This window comes from Rissa tridactyla, chromosome 3, assembly GCF_028500815.1.
Source record: "Rissa tridactyla isolate bRisTri1 chromosome 3, bRisTri1.patW.cur.20221130, whole genome shotgun sequence".
Classification (NCBI taxonomy): Eukaryota; Metazoa; Chordata; class Aves; order Charadriiformes; family Laridae; genus Rissa; species Rissa tridactyla.
This window is the reverse complement of record NC_071468.1, coordinates 59,772,250-59,794,946: the sequence shown is the minus strand read 5'-3', so window position 1 is coordinate 59,794,946 and position 22,697 is coordinate 59,772,250. Positions and strand designations below refer to the sequence as shown.

Here is a 22,697-nt window from a genome sequence, read left to right as displayed (position 1 = left end):
AATGCATCACATGAAACATCTAAGTGCTTTGGAAGTTTAGCATGTTTCACATCCTACCTTTGATTCTAGTTCAATGTATTTAAGATGCTGGACCACATCATTTCTAATAAGGTGACCATATAAGCTTCTCCAGTAACAATAGCCCTTTCCACGGTATATGTCAAGACAGTCAGTAAGTGTACATACTACAACTCCAGGGATTCCTGGAGAACATACACTATCCAAGAAATCAGGCAGGAGCTAACCACCACTCCTGATTACTTGGTCCAATCTACCTCCAGCTATCAAAGAAGCTATGGGCAAAAGCAAGCTGTTCCCATCCGCCTTTTTTTTTTTTCAAAAGGGAATAAGGGGGCCCAACTCTTCCTTATTACAACAAGATACATATCATAGGTGACATTTTCTGAAAAAATGATGCCCAGGAGTACAGGACTATTTGCTTCCAAAGAGCCCTCAGGCTTTTTTTATTGCCTTAATGGGCAATAAGCAAATTGTATGTTTACAAGAAAATACATTTATAACTAGCTGATTAATAAGAACACTGAAAGAGAATATGCTTCATAATAAAATTAGATTATTTTTTTTGTATGCAGTAGGACTGGTCAGTTTGGTAACCTACTAAATTTTTCATGTTATAGTTCTCAATTACCTTTGCTAAGACATCAGTGAATATTTAGATTGATTTCTTCCCACGTTAATAATCTACTATGATAACTCTAAACTCTAGATTGTAGCTTCCTTTTAAAACTCTTTTAAATGAGTCACCAATAGCCCTCTCCTTTTTGAAAGTTTAAAAGTCTTTTCTAATATCACCTCTACACAGTAATAGTTACAATGCATTAAATAACTGACATAATTATGTTCTACTCAATACACAGCACGCTCTTTCCTCTCCCCACCCCCAATAGTGTTGCATTGTTAATAAACACAAGAAAAATAACAGTTTCAACTAATATCCTCCTGGCATTTCATAGATATATTCCTGAATAATGGTAGTGGAACCATCTTTGGAAGGCACCCTTCTCCAAGAAAAGACCCGCTATACATAAACTACTTCAGATAAATTCTTGTCTAGCCTGCTTTCAAAAAACTTCTAATGACGACAACTCCAGTCTTCCTAGGAAATTTATTTCAGTACTTATTCATCCTTATGCTTGCAAAGAGTTCTTTTCCCCTAATGCCTACTAACCTCTAATCTGAATACATCCTGCTGCAACCTAAAATCAGAACTTCCTGTCATATCCCAAACAATGTGGAGAAGCATTTGTTATCATCCTTCTACATATCCAAAGGCAATCACCGTAACACTCTCAGCATCATCCTCTCTGGGTAAAAGAAATCTCAACCTTTTTTAAGGTACCTGGGGTGGTGAGAGCGATGGGGAAGAGAAGGAAGAAATTCTTGTGTTGAAGAAACTGTCAGTTTTACTGATAGGTTCTCTAATTTTGAGAGAAATAAAAGGAAAAGAGTTCAGAAAATTGAAGTTAAAAAAAAAAATCAAGACATTTCTCAATTTAACAACCTAACATATCTATTGTTAGGAAAGCAATACCCAAGGGAAGATAGCATCTTTCATTACATTGCCCTTATAAATCACCCCAAGTAGAACCAGGACTATAAGGAAGGAGACAAGAGTTCTCCAGTAAAAGCAACAGAAAACACACATGTTCAAGTAATTAAATGTATGCCAGGTCTGATCGACAGTAACAAGTTTACACTGACACTAACAGCATTTAGCAATTTATTATTATTTTTTTTTTGTACACATCATAACACATTTGGAAGAGATCACAGGCAACGGTTAAGATTTCACTTCATAGAAACAATCATTCAAGTCTGAAAATAATCACCTCATCTAATCTGGTCTCTGCGTGGATTCTTAATGCCATATTTGTCATAGTTCACTGCCGCTGAAAGAGCAGTCCACTTATCCTCAACAGATTTCTCTATACAGAATTTTTTTTGTTGTTGTTTTACACAATGCAGAGCACAGACAATTTGTTGAATTGCTATCCTGCATCTAACCAAGCAATGCTGCAAGGAGAAATGTACTTTTCTGAGGAGTTTCATTTGACTAGATTAGTCCTACTGATGGAGTATGAACTGAAAACAGTTTCCGAAGAATAGTTTAAAGCATGAGCACATGGGAAAAAAAAGTCTGAAGAAAAAAGTTAGGAAGATATCATCTTAAAATACAATGCGCTCCTAAAGTTATTTTTGTCTGTAATAAACAAGACCTTAGAGTTGGCCTTGCATTCATAATATGAATTGTGCTACAAACCACTTTTCTAGAACACAACTCCATTTCAGATACTTTCTTAGGAAAGGACGTAGTAAGTTTATCCTCAGTCAAAAAGAAAAAAAATAGTAAATATATTACCAGAGCTGAATCTGGCAGGGGTCATTTTCTCCTTTAGAAAGATTCCACCATGCGTCAAATTCCACTCTACAGGAACACCTTTATTAAACTGGTGACATAGTTGTGTTCACAAACATAAAATGAGATCAAAAGAAACAGATGCAGATGACTGGATTCAAGCTCTCCCAGAAGTCAGCCTCCCATCTCAAAGTAAGACACAAATGGTACTAACATTTAATTGATGTCTTACCATATGAATAAGACAGCTGCTTAAAAACCCTGTTTTCATCAAAGAAAAAGGTTTGTTTGTGGATCATTTTTGGCTTAAAGAAAATTCCAGTGGAACCTGCCAGAACAAGAGTAGATTGCATCCAGCTACCTTAGGGGGACATCCTCCTCATTCGTTTCCACAACTGCTGAAATCCTCCCAGTGTCCTGAGGGTCCTTGCTTTAAATGAGGGCAGCCAGTGGCACAATATTATATAGGAAGGGTCAGTAATTCTGAAATGCATTCACTCCCATTGCTCAGAAAGACTGCTGGACACAGTGACCTTCAGAACAAGGTTCATCTTTTTTCCCAGGCTTTGTGCGAGAAAAATAAACTCAACATGGCAGGGAGCCTTGATAACTGGCTGAGGAAGCAGCCGGTGTCAATCTTATTGCAAAAAACCTATCCCAAGCCATAGTGTAATAATGTAATAATAAATAATAACAAACAGCAAAGCAAAAGTAGTTTTGCTTTTCCATCCTGCCAGCTATTTAATATTAATTAGTTTTTGTGCCTACTGATCAACACAGCTGAGGAAAATCCATACTAAAGCAAAAATTATCACCCAGCATGTCTGTCACACACATGCACAGACCTCTGAGTTGACTGTAGTCTGATCAACAACCGGCCCTTTTATAACTACCACATACAGTTAAACACTACTTTGAGTTATTTATACTTTTTTTCATGCATACTAGACCAATGCTGTTACTGGAGATTCAAGCTGATATCCTCAGTTTCCTCCACCAGCAAATGAACTTTACTCCACTTCAGACAACACAGCTATCAGAAGGTGGAGTCATCTTACAAACTGAATATAAATTTAGAACCATAATGTAAGACCAAAGCAATAAGTTTCCTGCACTTTCAAAACAAAAAATATTTAATATTTAATGCTAACATATAAAAAAGCAAAAATTAAAGATGATTGTCAAACAGAATTAGAACACAAAAATTAAGTTGGAAGCAATTACAAAAAAATAAAGTAGCTTCTGAAGCTCTACAGTACAAAAAATAAAAACAGTCAATATAAGGTTAGTACACCTAATTACCAAACTATCTGCAGTACATTACCTTGTAAAGAGTAGTGCCTTAAGCACTAAAAGATTGTTCTTTTGCAAATGTAAAGAAAGCCCACATATAAAATGGTACAAAATTAAAGTTGTCTGCATTAAATACTATTACACCATGGACTCTGCCAACCTAAATTTGCTGTGAATTTCCATTTCACTGAGACCCAGGCAGTTTCATCGGTCACTCTGCTATTCCACAAGTTTGGTTATTGACATGTACTTAAATCAAATAGCTCCTCTTATGCAACTTGCTTAGAACTCTAACTGAAAAGAGAAATGAGTATTTAGGGTTACAAAGTGGGGGGGTTTATAGCAATTGCTACAGAAGCAACATTTAGACCCTCTTAATCAAGTATTCTGTACAATGTATTATGTACCATGTTAAAGATAGATTATATATCAAGCCACCTTGTTTTATATAGCAGAGCAGTAGCTATATATATTGTTCACGGGAGTAGCCCTCCCATGAAGAAATATTTCCATCAAGGCCTGGGTTGTCCAGTTCTGCTCATTCCCAGTTGTACCTTGTTGCCTGCAAAGAGCATCTCCAAACCTTCCACAATTCCTTCCAGTCACCCACATCGTGAGCACTGTGAAAGACAACTCAACAGTGGCCAACAAGTGCCACCTGAACAGCCAAATGCCTCCCTCCGTAGAAGCACACGGTGCAGCAACTCTTCTTTTTCTTGTACTCTCACTATCTACAGTGCTTCCCTCCTCAATTAGAGGAGCACAGAAAAACAAAAGCAACTTTAAGACACCTACCTGCAAGACTTGTGGAAATGAGAAGAAAATAGGGCAAGACTACAACACCACTACAAAATGAATGAAGCCCCTTGCCTTTACCTCTCCTAGCCCTGCAACAAGTTCAAAAGCTGTTTTGAGCAGAAGAAAGAGGCAGCGCTGCCTCTTACAGCTCTCTGAAAAGAGCTGAAGGAAGACGTGTCAGTCCACAGAACACCATAGTAAAGAGCAAGCACATACAAGGTATTTGGAAAGAGGAGACAAGGGGAAACACTGATTTGGGAGGACGCGTGTGTAAAAGAACAGAAATAGTGCCTGGTTGGGAACTTAAATTTGTCTAGCAATTACACAGAGAAAAACTATGCTAAAACAAACTGCAATGCTGCTACATTTAAGACTGCCAAAATGCGATAAAATGCCAGCATGCCTGTAGAAATTAGATTTGACATCCTTCTGCCAGGCTCTCCTTCCCCTATCATATGCCTTATGACAGAGCTTTTAGTTTCAAGCCCCCCACCCTCTGAGGAGCCTTGCTTCACTTCAAGCTGTGGGTGGGACTGGAGATGTACTGGAGCTTAAACGAAGGCGACTTTTGTGTAGTAATAATAATACACAGAATGGGAGATTGCAGAAACTGGAAGATGTGTGATGAACGAAGCAGCTTCACTGTTTCTTCATTTATGCTGCCTGTAGCCATAGATGAAAGCAGCCCCACAGAGCAGAGCTTAGCTCCCCAAAACAGTTGTGCTACCAAACTCCCAAGTAGGCTGGCATTGCTCAAAGCTGTAATTTCAGCGAAAGAGTTCTGCCATGCCCTCAGAGAGGCATGCCCAGCATAGGCACAGGTTTCAGACATTTTACTTGATAAAAATCAAGTTCTTAGCACACAAAAAAGACTCAAGCTTGGGCAGATGTCAATACTGGACTTTTATGAAGACACCACCAGATACATCTTTGAGAGACTGCAGACTCCTGCCTGTGTAACAAAGATTCAGAATAACCCACTATCTCTTCTATATGTAAACCTGCAAGCCTGTCTCCTGGGTCTTTCCTTCACCATCATGGCACTGAAAGTAGAAAAAAGAACAACTTTGGACAGAGCCATGGAACTTCCCTGTCATCAAAGATTAGCATAAGAGAATTCAGGAATAGTAAGAAAAGAAAAAGGTATTTCTGGACTAAAAAAACCCATTAAAATATTTTGAAACCTTAAAGCATTACTGGTATCACTGTCCTTAACAGTTCTCTTCTCTGACCTGCTCTTAAAACAAATATATAAATAATCAAACTCCAACAGGGGTTGAATAATGAAGACCTATGCACCATGCCGTCGTTCCCAGAGTTCTTAATTCTGAGATGATGAACTAGGACTGCCAGTGTATCTCCATGAACCGCTTCAACATCTCATATCTATTGACAACTATTTTTCATATGTTTATTTTTCGTTTTCAGCCTCTGAAGCGAGAGAGGTATTGGTAGGGCACAATATGCATAAGCAACTTAGAGTGCAACGTAACTTAAGTATCTTGCTGTGCAGTCCAACTGTCTACGTTACTGGATACAATAATGAAAAATCCAGTTTATTAAGTTATTACTAGCTTACTTATAGGTACTAACTAAATATGGACACAAAACAACTGTCCCTCGAGTAACTGAAATTAATTTCCAGAAGCAAATACCACAGCAGACAGCACTCCTTATTTCTCCCCCTCAACTCTGATGCATGCATTGAACAATATTCCAGAATTGTCAGTCTTACCATCATTCAGAATATGAATGCAAGCAAAGCTGGCCTAGGGATGCACTCATTCTAGATGAATAACAGAACTATGTAACCCTTATCTGTAGGGATCAACTTCAGTGACAAGTTGCATGCTCCCTAAATCTTTGACCTTTACTTCACAGTCAGAAAGAATCTTGTAATAAAACTCAAGTTAAAAGCTTAGTTCAGTGACAGTGTTATTTCAATAACAGTGAATTACCTTTGCAACAAGTATTGGTTCTTTTCATTGAACTAAGAAGAAACAAACCTATGTTCTCCTTTCACAAATGCCATTTCTTTGTTGCAACAGCAAGGGCTAGTGTCAACAATCGTTTTAAAAAAGCTTCAGAATAGAAAATAAACTTACTTTTGCCAAGAACAGTCAACCATTGGGTAATACTGCACCTCCAGACTATCATTTAGCAACTTTAGCTGTTGGTGAAAGTTTTCTAGGATGCAATAATAGAAAGGTATGTGCATTGGGAAGGGCATGTTTACCTTTCAGCCGAGCTGGATGTCAGCCCACAACAGTTTAACTTCCTGGGATCCAAGCATGTCAGTTGTTTTTTCTCATATCAGACTTTCGATTTTCACATTCACAGCCAATTGCCTGTTTCCTCTTGCGTATGAGCTAAGTCAAAAAAGCAAAATTGTTTTATCCCACCCAATCTTTATACGTTTTCATCTGAAATGTCCTGTCTAGATCCTTGCGATCTACTCAAGCACTGGGAATGAGATTCCGGCTTTCAGGGACTAGCATTAAAAAACAATACATGGTGCAGCCTGATCCTAAAAAAGTCTGGCGTTCATTACATTAGAGGAAAAAAACCCATATTTTACTCTGAAAATGAACACTCACATCAGTGATGAGAAGTCTCAGAGCCATCACAGCTCAAGGTAAAGAGAAAGGAGCCTTCTGAGCTTAGTGTCTTGTAAAAGAAGAATGATTATCCTTTCAAGGTCTTATATTGAATTAGATTCATCTCTGTCATATTTCAGCCCCCAACTTCTTCCCCATCTTCTGCTCTATAGACAATTCCTTCTGCTCTGATTAGCTTTAGGTGTCTTCTTTAACAAAAATCATTTTAAAGACCAATTCTTTTATCGCACCGTCAATAGAGACATCTACTCCAACTGCCTCTTGCACGCAGGCTATTCAGTTTTCCATTAACTTCTTTATGATTCTTCCTTCATCCTCCTAAGCTGAAACTTTCAACATTTACAATACCAAACAAACGACCAAAACAAAAAAACACACCCAAGTAGGCAGCTGAATGGGACTGTGAAGAAAGAGGCAATTTCCCTGGGTTGTTTGCTATCTCAGCTGAAGCGTGGGAGAAATGGCAAGGATTGAGAATATTCCTTTCCTGGTTCAGTTCAGCATATTTTGAGCTAACTCAGCTGTTCTTATACAAACTAAGGTGAAGAATCATTCATGCAGCTTTTCCACAGGCTCTGCTATCAAATGCAATACAATACATTGGCTCTGCAGTCTGGGTATGGGGAACAGAGGCAAGGATGCAGGAAGAAGAATTGCTTCAGTTACTGCCCCTGTGTTGTGTTACAGAATTGGGTATCGCGTCTTTCAAAAAAAATAAAAAAAAAAAATACAGGAGACATGAACAACTAAGGAGCACTTAACGTGTTATTTGAAAGATGCTGCAGTTCAAGTTCTGTAAACTACAATCCAGTTAATTCAGAAATAAAATATAGTTAAGAAGTCAGGAATCTGTAGATCTTCATTAAGCAAGTAAATAGTAATTCAGGCAAGCCTAAAGATACTCTGTTTGAGCTCTCACAGATGCCAAATAATGAACCAAGACTACGTAACAAGTTTCCTCAAGCTGGGATACAATTTCAAATCAAGCTAAGATGACCTGACAGTCTCCTCCCTCTCACTTCCCCACTTCCTCCCTTACACTAGTAATAACATTTTTCTGAACTTTCAGGGATTCAGCTCGGGGATCTAAAGCAGCAGAAAGGTTTTCTTCGTGTGGGCAGAAGGGAAGAATAAGCTTTCTGCAGGAAGGGAACTCCCTGAAGTGGTTCACCATTGGGTGGGGAAAACAGCAAAGCCAGACAAAAAAAGTAACATCTGAGGCCTGGGAGGAGGGAAGAGGTAGGTCCATCCTTTTCAGCAGCCTACAAGCATCAGATTCATCTCACTGTAACTGAGGCTGCTAAACAGAAAGGGACGCTCCTATGTAATACTCTAAAGTTTTGTTTGATCCAACCCCTGTACCCTCAGAAAAAGCAGGCAGGTCTACAGGCATGAAGTTCACTCTGAAAAGCAGTGCTCTGAATATGTGGTGTGGGGAAATACCCCTTTGGCTTCCACCAGCCTCAGAGAAACTTAGCAGTGATAGCTACCACAGGACATAAAGATTCAGATATATTTCGCTCAAATAAAATATGCTCTGATTCATTTCAGCTTTCTCCTCTTATAATTTTATTTTCAGTTTGTAATCCAGAACTGGACACCTGCCCTACTAGAATAATTTACACTTTTCTTTTTTTTTAAGCAAATCAATGCTTAAAAGGAGTTTGGATTAATCTGACATATCTAGGATGTTTTCTCTTCCCCAAAGATAACAAATCCAGCTTTAGTGGCTTTTCAGACAAACCATTTCATCCTTTATGTCTAGGAGTCTGGAAGTTGAAACGTGCTATCTATTAAGGTACGAGTGTTGGTCTGAAGCTACTATTGTCAAGTAGCAGGCTCAAGGAGGAAGCTGAACCTGCAGGATGCAAACAGCTTTTTGACCTGGCTCAAGTACTAGAAAACAGACCCCATGATTTTATATATCTGCACAATGATATAGCTAATTCAATATAGATCACAGGAAAAAAATTGTACTCTCATCCCTTGTGACTATGGAAAAGAGAAAACTAAGTCTTTCAGCTTCATCTTTACCACCTCCCCACTCCTTCTACAACAACAGTGCTCTTAGTCTACTAAAAGTAAACAAGGGGCTAGGAAGATTAAGTGGAAGGAAAGAAAAGTTCACAAAATTTAAGTGAGACAAACTGTTAAACATATCACACTGCTAGAACAACTGTATACAGAGACATTCTTCTGGATGAAATTGATTTTATTTAAACTTAATGCTGTTGTTTACATGATAAGAAAAGAAAACATTAACTATAATTCAGCAAAAGCCAGATGGATAGTAGAGGGTAAAGCCTGGTGAGGAACAGCAGATAAGTGAAAGACAGCAGGAAAAGAACCTCCAAGTCTTGGAAAACGCACTTTGAACTGAAAAAGCCATATTCAAGCATGAGAAAAGAGAAGAGGGGACATAAAGAACAGATACGGCTATTTCACTTGCAAACTTTTAAGTTTTGTTGGACTGAGACTTTAGGTTCAGATCCTAAGACTATGTAAAACTGAAGTTCTTATGAAATACGCATGAAATAAATGCGTCACAAAAGCAAGATTAAAACTCTCTCACTATATATACCTTTTGCTGTCTTATAGGAAGACGTTCTGAGTTTTTCACAGATAACACAGAATGGCTGAGGTGGGATGGGACCTCTGGAGATGATACAGTCCAACCCCCCCAGGTAAAGCAGGGTCAGCTAGAGGAGACTGCTCAGGTTTACATGTGGTTGATGGGGAACCTGTGCCAGCGTTTGATCATCCTCACAGCAAAAAAACTCAAATCAAACAGGCAAACATCCAACAACAACAACAAAAAAAGGCAACTTTTTTAAAGTTTAAATGGTTTTGTGTCCATTGCATCTTGTTTTATTTTGTGTCCATTGCGTCTTGTCCTGTCATTGGACAGAGTCCAGGGCTCCTTTTTTTGTTTTTTGGGGTTTTTTTTTGTTGTTGTTGGTTTTTTGGGTTTTTTTGTTTTCTTTTTTTTTTTTTTTTAAACTCACCCTCCCCAGTCACGTACTTACTTTAATAAGATTCCCCCCTGAGCCTTCTCTTTTTCAGGCTATTTCACTGAGGCAAACCAGAAGTGACTATGCTCTTTACACAGTGCACTCCAATTTTTATATATCGCACCATACAACATATTTCATGCACCAGTCCACTCAGAATAATGACAAAGTTTACTTGGCTGTTTACACACCTGATGTCTGTCCAGCCCTGGAAAGAGTTCAAATCATGTTGAATGATAAAAGTATCTTAAAAGTTGTATTTTTTCACTATATAGAAGCATTATGAGCTTCAGCTGTAAAGAAACCACATTCACAAGCAAGTTTATTATAGAGTTGCAATACTGATGAGAGAGAAGCCACTGCTATTCTAGCTTTTACTTTTCTTCTTAGCGCTTTTAACTGCTTTATGTACTTTCAAATTTGGGAAAATTACAATCCTTCCACATTCTAATTCAACACTAGAAAGCCCTTTTTGCCAATAAAACAGTATTTACTGAACATGCATAGATAGTAGTGCCATGAAAACCCCCACTATGAGCACAAAAAAGCACACCAGCAAAATTTAAGTACAGGCTGGTCTGACGCTTGCTTCTACCCTGAAACATGGCATTCATAACCAGTGGGATATCTAACAAGTGTACTGAACATGCAAGACCAGGACTGCAATTTCCTGATAACCAGAGAGCTCAAAAAGAGGGTACACAGAATTTATCACAATCAGAAACAGAAATTTTGTATTAGTACTCCTTTTCCTATCAGGGAAAAAAGCTTCTGATAGCTGCCAACGTCATTTAATCCACATTCGTAACTTCTAGTAATGTACTGAGTGTTTATGCTAAAATAATAACAAATTCTAGTATTTCTGTTTCTTGATCTTAAGAACTAATATATATTGATCATATGTATAAGAAATGTATACGAAAAGCCACACATTCATTTCATACATTCACTCAATGCAGACACTGTAACAGTGTTATCCTGCACTTAAACTATAACAAGAAATTTACAAACAGCAGATTTTATGTACATCTTAACTTCTGAGTTCAGGTTCTCATTTTTCAATTTAATTCTCAGTATTCTATTTAATCTCCGTTTTGAAAAGTATTTTTTAAAATATAATAGTAAAATTCAAAGAAGAAGATGAAGTATTTATTGCAGTAAGCAACTTAAGGGGACTGCAGGAATGGAAAAACATAAAACAAAAACAGCTGTGATCTCATTAGCCAAGCTTATTATGTAAGACCTCATTAGCCATCATCCCACAATAACATGAATAAACCCTACGGACACTGATGAAAAGGAAGCGATCACGGATACAGAACCTGAAAAACCATATAGCACTACAGCATGCTGTCAACTTAGTAGTTAAAAGTTCTGAATGCAATTGGGTAAGACGTCCACTAACGCATACCGCAGAAAGCCCATGGTCGGGATTCGCAAACACAAAGCCCCCTTCACCTGGTAACTGCAGTACGAACAGGAGTATGAACACGTACAACAGGGTGAGGGACAGGGTGTGTGTTACACAAAGCTGAAACTCCAAACCACTTCACCTTCCTTCCCTAAGTATGTTTTATGTTACGGCATTTAGTACTTCTGCAATGTGAGAAATGTGAACAGAATTTTATTTTTGGCTATTAGACATAGATTTCATCTCCATGTCTTGACTTTAGTCTGTTTCTTTAGTTTGTAAAAAGTTTAACCACTTCGCAGGTTTTTTTATTAAGTTCTGAAAAAAACAGGCTGTAGTTATATGAAGTTTAATAAACTTTGGTAGTTCCAGCTGACTTCAGGGGATTTTTCCCTGAAATGAAAGATGAGCAGCATTGACATGTACAAACCTTTACTGGCAGCCTGGAACTTAAGTGATCATCAGCTACTACAGCCTCACTTAGAAGGATCATCAATCAGGATAACAAAAATTTCCTAGATAAAGCTGTTATAACATTTTAAGCAATTTTTCAAGATGTCCCAGTATTTTAAGACAGTGGGGTTTTTGACTGGGTTATTTTGAAACAATCTTGCAGCTTAGAAAGTTAGGCTTTCTCCTCTTCTGCAGTCATCTTCACTTTCTCATTAATTAGTTCATGTTTCAATATTATAACTAATAGTTTAATGCTGCACTAGAATGGAGAGACTGTTTGCACTAGAAACTTTGTTTTGCTGTTGTTTTTAACTACTTAAAAGGTATAATCTAGATGTTAAAAGAGAATTTATATATTTCATGTCCAGTTGAAATTTCAGCATTTCAGTTTCTACTGAATCTACAAATAAGGCCAGATATTTTTAATAAAATAGTTGTTTCCAGCCAAAAAAGAATAAAAGATTAGAGAATGAACAGAACAGCTTGGTTCAAGTTCTGCATAGACTATTATTTTCTCTTTTCATTCTAAAGGATGATAATTTCTTGGTCATCCAGATCTACCAATATACTCTTTTTTTGTATGAAATGCCATTTACAAACAAATAATGCAACACAGCTATGACAGAAAATAAATCATGTACCAACAAAGGTATTTTTTGCATCACTAGTCCAAATTTAAACATGAGTAAAAAGAATACTTTACATGACTCTAAACATGTAACATGATTCCTGAGAAACAGACTTAATAAAACATCTGAAAAAACACGCCAGTCCTTCAAACAAGGTATGAAAATTTCTGCGGAGTTGAGAAGAGTCCCAGAGATGGTCACATGACAATGTCAGTCTTCCAAGAAGAACTAATAGAAATTAGTTTTTCAATAATGCAAATCTATTTAACATGACTCTCTCTGCACTGGTCTCCAGAAGATAAATTTTATACCTTTGGCATGCATCCCTTCCAATAAAGGGACAACAATACCTACTCCGAGAAAGACAAAACAAAACACACACACTATATGTATTACATCAACAATAGAAACTTCAAACTTTTGAGTGATAAATTAAGACAGATTTTATCAAAAAACTGTCACAAAATGACAAGTCTGACCTCACAATCTGTGGGCTGAAGATGTATGGAAATATTATCCATCAGCACTTGTAAATATTTGATGAAATTTATATAGGTAAGAATAACCAAACTTTTAAAATTACCTGCTTTCCCCACTCTGGAAGGGTTATCAAATATCCCAGGTGAGAATTTACACCTATCTACAATAATCATGCTGAGCTATGATGAGCGTAGAAAACCATTCCCCAGCAGGCTGTGATGGAATTTCCCCTCTTTCTCCAAGGGGTCAGCGTGACATCAGGCAAAGGAGATCACAGACATTCACATTTCACTCTGAAGATGCACATGTATCAATGGTTCAAAGCTACAGAGCTATTTCCTCAAGGTCCTGAGAGGACATGGTATCAGAGAAGCCAACATCACTTCTTACACCATTATAATGCCTGTTTTCATTTCCCTCCACCAGGAAAAGGTGGAAATATAAGTAGAACTATAGGTGAGAAAGGAGTAAATTAAGAGACCAAAAATTACCTTCAGAACTTGTTTTCTCCATGAAAGAGTAGATAGAGGCCATCAAGTAAGCTGAATACATAAAAAACTAAGCAAACAAACAAAGAAAAAACCCCCAAAACTAAACAAAAACCCTCCACCCTCACAAAAAAAAAAAAGGCCGTTTAACATTTCTTTTGGGAAATGAGTTAGTGTTACAAAACCATAAAAAGCCTCTGCAGTTTCAGAGGAACTATGACTTCCAAAACCAAGAGAGGTTATCTTCACAGAATTTTACTCTGAAAAATGAAGCATTCAATCATTATCCATTTCCACATGAATAGACCTAGCCTTGAAGAGTAGAGGTGCATAACCTAATATCAAATGCTATTAGTGTGTTTCTGGGTAAAAGGATTTCCATTTATATCATATAACGCATTCAAAGCAGGTTTAAAAGTTTAAACTGGTGTACCTGCTCAGTGAAGTGCTACTTTAAGATAGGGGAATACAAAGCTGTTCCCTTTTGGCTGGGGAGAAACTTCAGCAGACATACTTGCAAGGATCACAGGGAACCTTAGAAGAGATTACTTAAGTAAACTTTTTTGTGTCCAAGGAAAGGAAAGTCCCTTCTCAAGGAAAAAAAAGTACTAGATAAGCTTTGTACCTGGAAGATATTTGATTCTGCCAGTTAACATTTCCAGGATAATTCAGGAGCAAAAAATAAACAACATCTGGTTGGAATGCATGCCATACCATTTGGTATATCTATATAAACTCAGAACAAGAAGTAAACCTAACAGATTAGACTTACCATATTCCATGTCTTTTTCACTAAGTTATCAGAGACGTGTAATATCGCAAAATGAGAAATAGAAATATTGCTCTGGTTTAATTTTAGTGACAATTATTTTTGTTTAAACAAACAAAATGGGGGGGCGGGAGGGGAGGGAAACACCTACTCATCACTGCATTCACCTATACCCCTGTGCACTATAGGTGGCCACCAACTTCCACGGTGAAAAGGATGCAATCCTCTGTTGAGCAATCTACGCCATGATTTTTGCTTTAAAATCCATTTTGACACCTTCAGCGTGAAATGCCCTACAAGTTCACAGCAGCCTTTAACAGCTGAAGTCAGATCGGTAGTGCTTCCTTCTGAGGAACTCATTGTTTAAGAACATGGTCATCAAAAGATGCAAGTAATCTACTCATCTTAAGAGCAGAGGAAGAAAGATAAAGGAGATTATGAGATGAAGAACATTCCACCTACTTGGAATATGACCTCGCACTAAGAATCCACCTCTTGCAAGAGCCAAAAACATTTGCCATAAAATGAAGAGGATTGTTGATACCGCAAGTGAAAACGCTCAGCTTACTGACATCAGTGTTTACACACAGAGGTTTGTCACAGCGAGCAGCAAGTTACGCCACTTTGTCATAGCCTGTGCTACAGAAGTTCAATATTGAACAATCTGCACTGCATCAGCAAGCGTGACTCATGAATGTCCTCCAGTCACACTGGTTTTCAAAGTGGGAGGCATGGAGCAGGTTGCCAGCAACTGCAAGAGCAGATAGAAAGCAATGATTTGTACACACATATGCAGATAAACAGTCCCAGTTTAAATAACTTTCCAACATCCACCTTTTGAAAGACCGAGCAATTACACAAATGCTCACAAAAATCAAGTTTTAACTGGTTCAAAAAATATTTAAAATCTCCATTTTGTTGAAATCAGTGCAAGTGTCAAATGGTATCAGAAGTGATAGGGCTCTGACTCACGTTTACAGAGAAAAGAGCTGCACTGCTTCAGCCCTTCCGGCATCCTACCATCTGCTCCAACCTTCTTCCAGAGCCACTCACCCTGCAACTGAGTTGACGGAGGAAAACATGATGACTGTGCCTGAATCAATTCAGTTCAGTCGGCACCTTCATTTAAACCCACCTTTTATGGGAAGTTTAATTTGCCTGCCTGAACTGAAGCAGCTCAGGTGCAGGCATGTTCCCCCCCGTGAAGTCCAAGAAGGGAGGGAGCTGGCAGACAGGGGCAGCCCTAAATCACAGCAGCCAAACTCATCTACCACCACTCTGGAACTCATGAAGCTTGTGCATCCATACAAACTTGCCATTTAACAATGCGATGTCTGTTTTACATATCCTATTGTGTTAAGTATGTCATTCAGCCTCCATTTTGCTTTCCCGTAACCTACAAAAACAGTACTCCCCAATGACCATAGGCATAAAGGGTTCTTTTCTCTTTTAGGTATGTATACCTAACTGAATAAAAGCAGTAAGTATGAAGTGCCTTAGTTTTGCCTATCTTTACTGCATCAATAAAAGACTTTACATATATGTAAATACAGTGGTTGAACTGGCTAGGTACAGCAGTGAGATCTGCCCTTCAGTTACGGATGCCATCTTTGCTCTGGGGAAAGGAATTTGTTTTCCAAACTTTTCATGCAGCTACTTTTAAATGAGCACTTTATAGTTTAAAAAAAAACGTGTATGTCTGTATAATGGGGCAAGGCAAAAAGGGAAAAGGAAGTTCAACATAAAGCCAAATTTGCAAGAAAAACAGCTAAGTATCACAAGGTTAGAGTTAGGAAATATATATTTCCAAGATAAAATAACATAACCAGATTTTAAAGACAAGTAATTTGTGGTGCCTCATCTTGAGCATTTTAAAATGGGCATTATTTTTAAGAATACCTGGAGCGCAGCATCCCTCTTGGGACCCAAAAGTACTTGCAATAATTCATGTTACATTTAATAGACAAGTTACAGAAATAAAACTGCTTGTTATTTGTATTCTCTTCCTTTGGAAGAGGAGGGAGGCAGGAATTATGAATACTTCACCTGCTTGAAAGCTTATGGTTTGTTGTTGTTTTTCTTTTAAGTAAAGGTCTGGCTTACCTCTTTTAAAATGAAGAAGAACAGTGAAATGATAAAAGGAATAAGTGGTGATGTACTTGGAGCATATGAGAGATAAAAGTCAACAGAGAGAAAGGAATAAAACCAGCCAAAAGTAGGAGCTGGAAAAAGTAGGCAGGAAAAAGCATAGAAGCATGAATGTGAAGAAACAAAGATTGCAAAGGCATGGTTCAATGTCAAAAGCTATACAGGTCAAGATGTATGACATACGTTTGCTTTTGGAGAGCTAGGATTTGTTGATTCAGAGAAATGCATTTCACCCCTGCAGAGAATTCCAAACTACATGAGATATGGCTCTGGATGAATGGGTGTCAAGGGTAAAATAAAAAGAAGGGGGCGAAAATCATGTTAGAGGAACAAACAGAGCGAAAAGGATAAAGGACAAGTGCTTATGTTAGCACGATGCTTTCCCAGGAATTAGCTGTCAAAGTCATCTCTTTCCTACTCTTTCTCCTCTCTGCTTGCAACCAGGGAATGACTTGGAACACGAGTACCTATTTTCCAGTTTCCAAAACCAAAGGGAACAAAATCATTTATTTCAATTGTAGCAAAAAGAGCAAACAATTCCAAAAACATCCAGGGTATCTTCCTCTTCAGTGACAGCCTGACCTTACAGTTCAGACACACAAGGCTCATGCCCATTTAAAAATCACTTTGCCCCATGTGTGTACACAGAGGATTGAAACACCTTTCTGTTATATTCTCTAACTAGCTGGTTAATGAGCAGCATCATAACCAAATCAGCCACAGAATGGAAGTGACACTCTTAACAACTTCAGACATTATTAACTGATCAATAAATAGTAACTTCAGACTACTGTGAAGAGACACAATTAGAAACTGATTCAAAGTAACACTGTTTAATCAGTCCCCTCTTTTCTTTGTTACATTAACAATCTTCTGCAGTTCAGACATCACAAACATGCTCAACATCATTCTCATAGTTTTAAGATTTGTTTTTTAATTCGCCTTTGGAGGATGAGTAATAATTTACTGGTGCAAGTGCTTTTTAAAGATCAAAATCTACCCTATTATTACAAAAATGAAATATCATTGCCACCCTCTACTTTGATTTTCCTTAAAAGGAGAGCACAAGTGATACAAGAATGACTCAAAACGAGTACATGCACACAAAATTTATATAGTTACATAAAGCCAAAGATCTTTCCCTGCTTCAAGACTTACAGTTAGAACAAGCACCGATCCTATATCAAAATGCTGTAACTTAACTAAAAATGTCCATCACACACAGTTACACTGCAAAGAAGCTCAAAGACATGGTAGAAGTTGTAGAGTTCGACTCTGGTAGAGCACATAACTCACAGTAGTAATGAAATCAGAAGGTGATGAACAGCTAGCAGCTCATTCTGCTTCAGCAGTTCTGAATCACCCAGCTGCAGAGAATATTTATCTCTGAAGGATGAAAGCGTTAAAAACGTATAAATAAACTGTAAATCGTGGCTAAGTAAGTTTTATGATTATAAAACATTACAGTTTTGATCCTACATTTACATTCTGGTATTTATGGGAAGTCCAGTGCCTGCCTTCGGAAACTGCTGAAGGTGACGAGACCGCACACAGATGCAAGTGTCAGCCCACACAGAAAAGCTTTCCAAAACTAGGCCTAATCATGGCAAACAGAAAAGAGTAGCACCCAGTCCTGATGCAATACTATCAGGTTACACCTTTAATACCTCTTTAACACCAGGAAAGTAAACACACTCGCTGTACATGGACACCATCATTGACTGTGTTATTTCAACTGTATGTGTACATCGACTGTATATTTCAACTACCCAAAGGATGTTCAAGCAGCTTCACAATGTCTGCAGAAGATTTACAATTAATAAATCCCTCTAAAGTAATCTGGAGTCCACTAAAGACAATTCATCTGCTGAGCTCACGTATATATTTAGCCACTGGTTACCTGCTGAGCATTTTTACCTTCTCTACTGCTACCAGTATATTAAGATGGTCTACATTTAACTGATAAAATTCAGGGTTTGCTAACATCACTATTTTCTTCTTTGAAGATGCCAAGTAATGAATGACCTTTGTTGTTCAACTGTATCACTTAGCAAACCAAACAGAATTTCTGAAGGCAGCGCTGAAGCTTATTTATAAATAATAGTTTCTATTCAAACAAGCAGTATGAGCTGTATATGTATTTTGAAGAATTTTCTCCTGCCACAAACCACAAATCAAGCTACAATAGTTTAAAACAGGTAAAGTAGCATTAACTGTCTAAAAAGAATCCAATTATTACTATAGCAAGTGTTTTGGCACTGTGAGCACTTTTGTACTCGGTGCATTTAAAAAAATAAATAAAAGTTGAACCGTATTGTTCATATCAAGTGCTTAATTTTTTATTGTCATGCATAGTTAATCTAACCACTCCAATATAAGTGCAAAAATCTGTATATTTGATTTGCTGTCACTGTGTGTTCACTTTATATAGATGAAAAGGACTCTTGAAGATCCAGAGCAACATAGAAAAAAGCCCTACGAGGACACCAGAAGCCTGCCTAAAAAAAAATAATCCAAAACTCCAGAACAAACATAGCTTAAACTAAGACCAAACTCACATACAAGTTTTCATCGCAAACAGAAAGTAATGCTGTTACCTAGTGGTGGAAAGCTAGGTACACGCAAAATTGTACAGGTCTTTTTTTTCCTTTTTTTTTTTTTACTGACTTTGAATTCCCAGCTACTAGCTATTAAATGATTTCAAGAGGAAAGGAAAAAAAAAAAAGACCTAATTCATAAACTAATGAATGATATTGCTTTTCTTGCATTCAGTTCTGCGACAAAGGGTCAGTATTTTTGCACCTGTCAGTTTTGATTCTCAGCTGAGTAATTGACAGACAAGAAGCTACATCATTTCCTGACCATCCCAAACCTGCCCTTTTACACTCCTCTTGCAACATCAGCAAGGGCTGGAAACCTGTGGTATAAAAGCACTACAACCTTAATCCTCAAACATCAGTTTTCCACAGAGTAGAATAACCAAAACAGGATCAATGTGTCCCTCAGCATCTTATCAGATTGTATTTTCAATTACATAAACCAACATCAGCTGAATTCAGTCAGCATTCTCTATGACATCTGGATAAACACGTTTACTTTGCTTTCAGACAGAAAATAAATAAATAAAGGAAGAGAAGGAAGATATGAATATTTTAACTTACTCAAATGCAAAGAAGAGTCCACTGGTGACCAAGATGAGAACAAGAGTCAGGTAGAAGACTCCAGTCTGTCGAGCCATCATGATCCTCCCATTGCAGAAGAATTTGTTTCTTCCAGGAAAAACCTCCCATTTTCTCTTGGGAGCCGATTTCTTTTTCTTATGGGGAGACTCCATGGGAGACGAAGAGCTGTGTGTGCTGATCTGACTGTATTCACAGTCTTTCATGGGCCCACTACCACCTCCAGGAGTCATCAAGAGACAGTAAAATGTGGGGAGAACCCCACCAAAAATATATACAATATAAGTATGTGCAAATATTCTTCTGACCAAGATAACCCTCTCCACCAGCCCCAGTTAATGAAAAAAGCAAATAAAAAGATGAAAAGTCTGCTACCAGACTAGCAATAGGTGTATCATGCAAACACCAGTTAACTCTTCAGAAACCAAAGCTGTCACATCAGAAACGCTTGAGAGGGATCCTTCCTTCCTCCACCAGTTACAAAACAACCATGTAGGACAATCCTTTTTAAAACAACTTATTGCAAAACAAGACAAAAAAAAAAGACTAATTATAAAGCAGTTATGCTGTCCAAAAAAACCAAAAAATTAGTCTTTTTTTTGAAGTTTATTTTCAAGTGGGAGGTTGGGTTTTTTTCGTCCTTCCCACACACACCCTGAGAGATGCCTCCGAGGGTCAGAAGGTTGGTCAAGGCAAGGTTTAGCAATCGAGTCTATCATTCATAGAGATTTGTTATAATCCTCCTTTGCACAGCAGACTTCACTGCTTAATAAAAAATAAAAAATGACCATTCCTAAAACGTTCCCTCAAGAGACACGCGTAAGAAATCATTAAGCAATTAAAAAAAAAAACAAAAAAAAACACCAAAGCGAGAAGAAGGAAACCAGGCTGCAACTCCAGCTTCCGAGAAACACTTGAAGCTCTCTCCTCTTCCTGAAGCCGCCGTGCCGCAGCGGGAAGCGCGGCCGCCGCTGGGCGCGGACCGGTCGGGGGCCGCCGGGCTCACCGCGGGCCCTTCGCCCCTCTCACGGCTCTGCCGCAGGGGACTCTCCCGAGCCAGCCCGGGGCACGGCCGGTCCCCGACAGACACCAGCGCCCCCGGAGCAGGTCCTCATCCTCCTTCCCTCCCTCCCGAACCTCTCCCCCGCCTCACGCCCCGGGCGGCGCCGCCGCCGCGCTTAACCCCCGCCTCCCCCTACACAACAGGTCCCCGCCGCCGCCTCATGCTCCCCAGCGCCTCGGCCCCGCGGGGCGGGCGGCTGTTGCCGGTTTTGGAAAGCGGGGGGAGGGTGTTGGGGGGAAAAGAGAAGGAGGCTTCGCCGCCGCCGGTGGGAGATCTCTGCCGGGACTTCTCCCTCGTCCCCTCCACCATCCTCGCCGCCCGCCTCAGGGCCGCCGCGGGCGGTCGCACGCCGCCGCCGCCGCGCAGCCTCTCGCCCACGGCCCGCGGCGGTGCCGGGCCCCCCCCCGCATCCTGTCCCCCTCCCCTCGGCGTCCCTCAGTTGCGCTGTGCTTTTGCCCGCAGCGAGGCGAGAAAGACGCCCGGCTCCCCCCTCCGCCAGCCGCAGAGCGCCGACTTTTCCTCCCCTACCACCCCTTTATTCTTTCGGAGCCTCTATCCAGGTTTCTCCCCGGCAGCCAGACCCAGAAGCAGCAGCAGCCACCTCTTCATCTTCAGGGGGAGGCGGTAACCACTACAGCGGCGGACGCCCGCCGGAGGAGGCGGCGAGGGACGGGACCACACAGGCGCGCACCCCCCACCGTCGGTCGGTCGGTCGGTCGGTTCCCAGCGAGGGGGCAGGCAAGTCCCCCCGCACCACCCGGCCCGGCCCGGCCCAGCCTTCTCTCCGGCCTAACTCTTCCCCATGAGCCGCCTCGGCAGGTAGCGGGCCGGAGGCGCAGGGGAGCGCGGCGGGTGCCCGCGCCGGAGTCCCCGCTCCCGCCGGAGTCCCCGCTCCCGCCGGAGCCCCGCTCCCGCCGCCTCCCCGCCCCCGCGGGACACCGGCTCAGCCTTCCGCCTCCCCCCGGCCCACGCCGCCGAGCTGCGAGCGAGGTCTGCCGTCAGACCCGGGCGGCGGCGGCCCCCTCCTCCCCTGCTGCAGCTGCCGGGCCGAAGGCGAGCGAGTTGTGCGGGGCGAGCGATAGGGAAAGAGAAGCCCCGCCCGCCCGGCCCGACCTAGCGGGACCAGCCTCCCTCCCCGTGCGGGCTCCCACACGGCGGCTCAGGGGCGCGCCCCTCCGCCCGCTGGGAGTTGTAGTTTGGCTGCCCAGCTGCCGCGGAGGTGGCCCGGACGCGGGAGGGCGGCGGGGGGGACTACAAGCCCCAGCATGCCTTGCGAGGTGCCCCGGCGGGGCGGCGCGGGAGCGCTGGGAGGGCGGTTGCTGCCCCGTGTGGGGCTTGAGGTGAGTTCGGTCGGCCCGGCTGCGCCGCCGGGTAGCGTCCCCCCAGAGGCCGCCCTCGACTCCCCTTCCCCTGTGGCCTGAGCGCGGCCGCAGCCGGTGTTTATGGCTGGGCTTGTGTTTGGGTCAGGCCTGAGGGCGGGGGCTGCACCCCCTGGTCCACCCAGCTGGGCCCTGCGCTGCCGCACCCCGGTCGCCCCGCAGAAGCAGAGGTGTCCCGCCTGCCCGAAGCCCTCGGCTGCGCCGGTGAGGGGGGCCAACGGGCGGCCGTGCCTGCTTTTGCTCCTACACGCAAACGCTTCACTGCTTTAGCGGTGGCGTCCGCATTGGAAGAACTGCTGCTGGAAGAACTGGGCTCGTCCACCAACACTGAGGTGTTTGTACAGACCCTTACTCTGCCCTGACTTCACGAGGCGCGTCCCAGAACAGTACGAGCCACGAAGGAAAAGCTTTTCCAGAAATGCAATCCTGCACGGAGCCCTTCTCGCGCAGCACTGCCCCAGTGCGACACGGCACCAGCGGCAGGGTGGCCTGCAGGAAGCCCAGGGAGGGAGGCGTCCCACAGCTCAGGCAGAACCACTCGCAAAGGTGCATGCTGATGTTTCTGCCTACTATGTTCTCCATGAACTGCTAGAGATAAATG

At 41.0% G+C, this 22,697-nt stretch overlaps 2 protein-coding genes across 8 annotated transcripts in view; one reads left to right on the top strand and one right to left on the bottom strand.

Moving 5' to 3' along the window:
* The window catches only part of ZDHHC14 (zinc finger DHHC-type palmitoyltransferase 14), a 117,350-nt gene extending 95,566 nt beyond the window's left edge, over nt 1-21,784 (bottom strand). For 2 of the 7 annotated variants that reach the window (XM_054197309.1, XM_054197307.1), the window contains exon 1: nt 19,637-21,781. In XM_054197309.1, coding sequence (XP_054053284.1) covers nt 19,637-19,887 — 251 coding nt within the window. In that variant the 5' untranslated portion in view covers nt 19,888-21,781. Of the gene's footprint in view, nt 1-19,636 lie in introns of all 7 variants that reach the window. The other 5 variants (XM_054197312.1, XM_054197306.1, XM_054197308.1 and 2 more) reach the window with 5 other exon arrangements.
* LOC128906877 (basic proline-rich protein-like) lies at nt 20,317-22,458 on the top strand. Its single transcript, XM_054194921.1, has 3 exons — nt 20,317-20,336; nt 20,594-22,057; nt 22,185-22,458. Exons 1-3 carry the CDS (start codon nt 20,317-20,319, stop codon nt 22,456-22,458), a joined length of 1,758 nt encoding a protein of 585 aa, XP_054050896.1.
* The last annotated feature ends 239 nt before the right edge of the window (nt 22,459-22,697 follow it).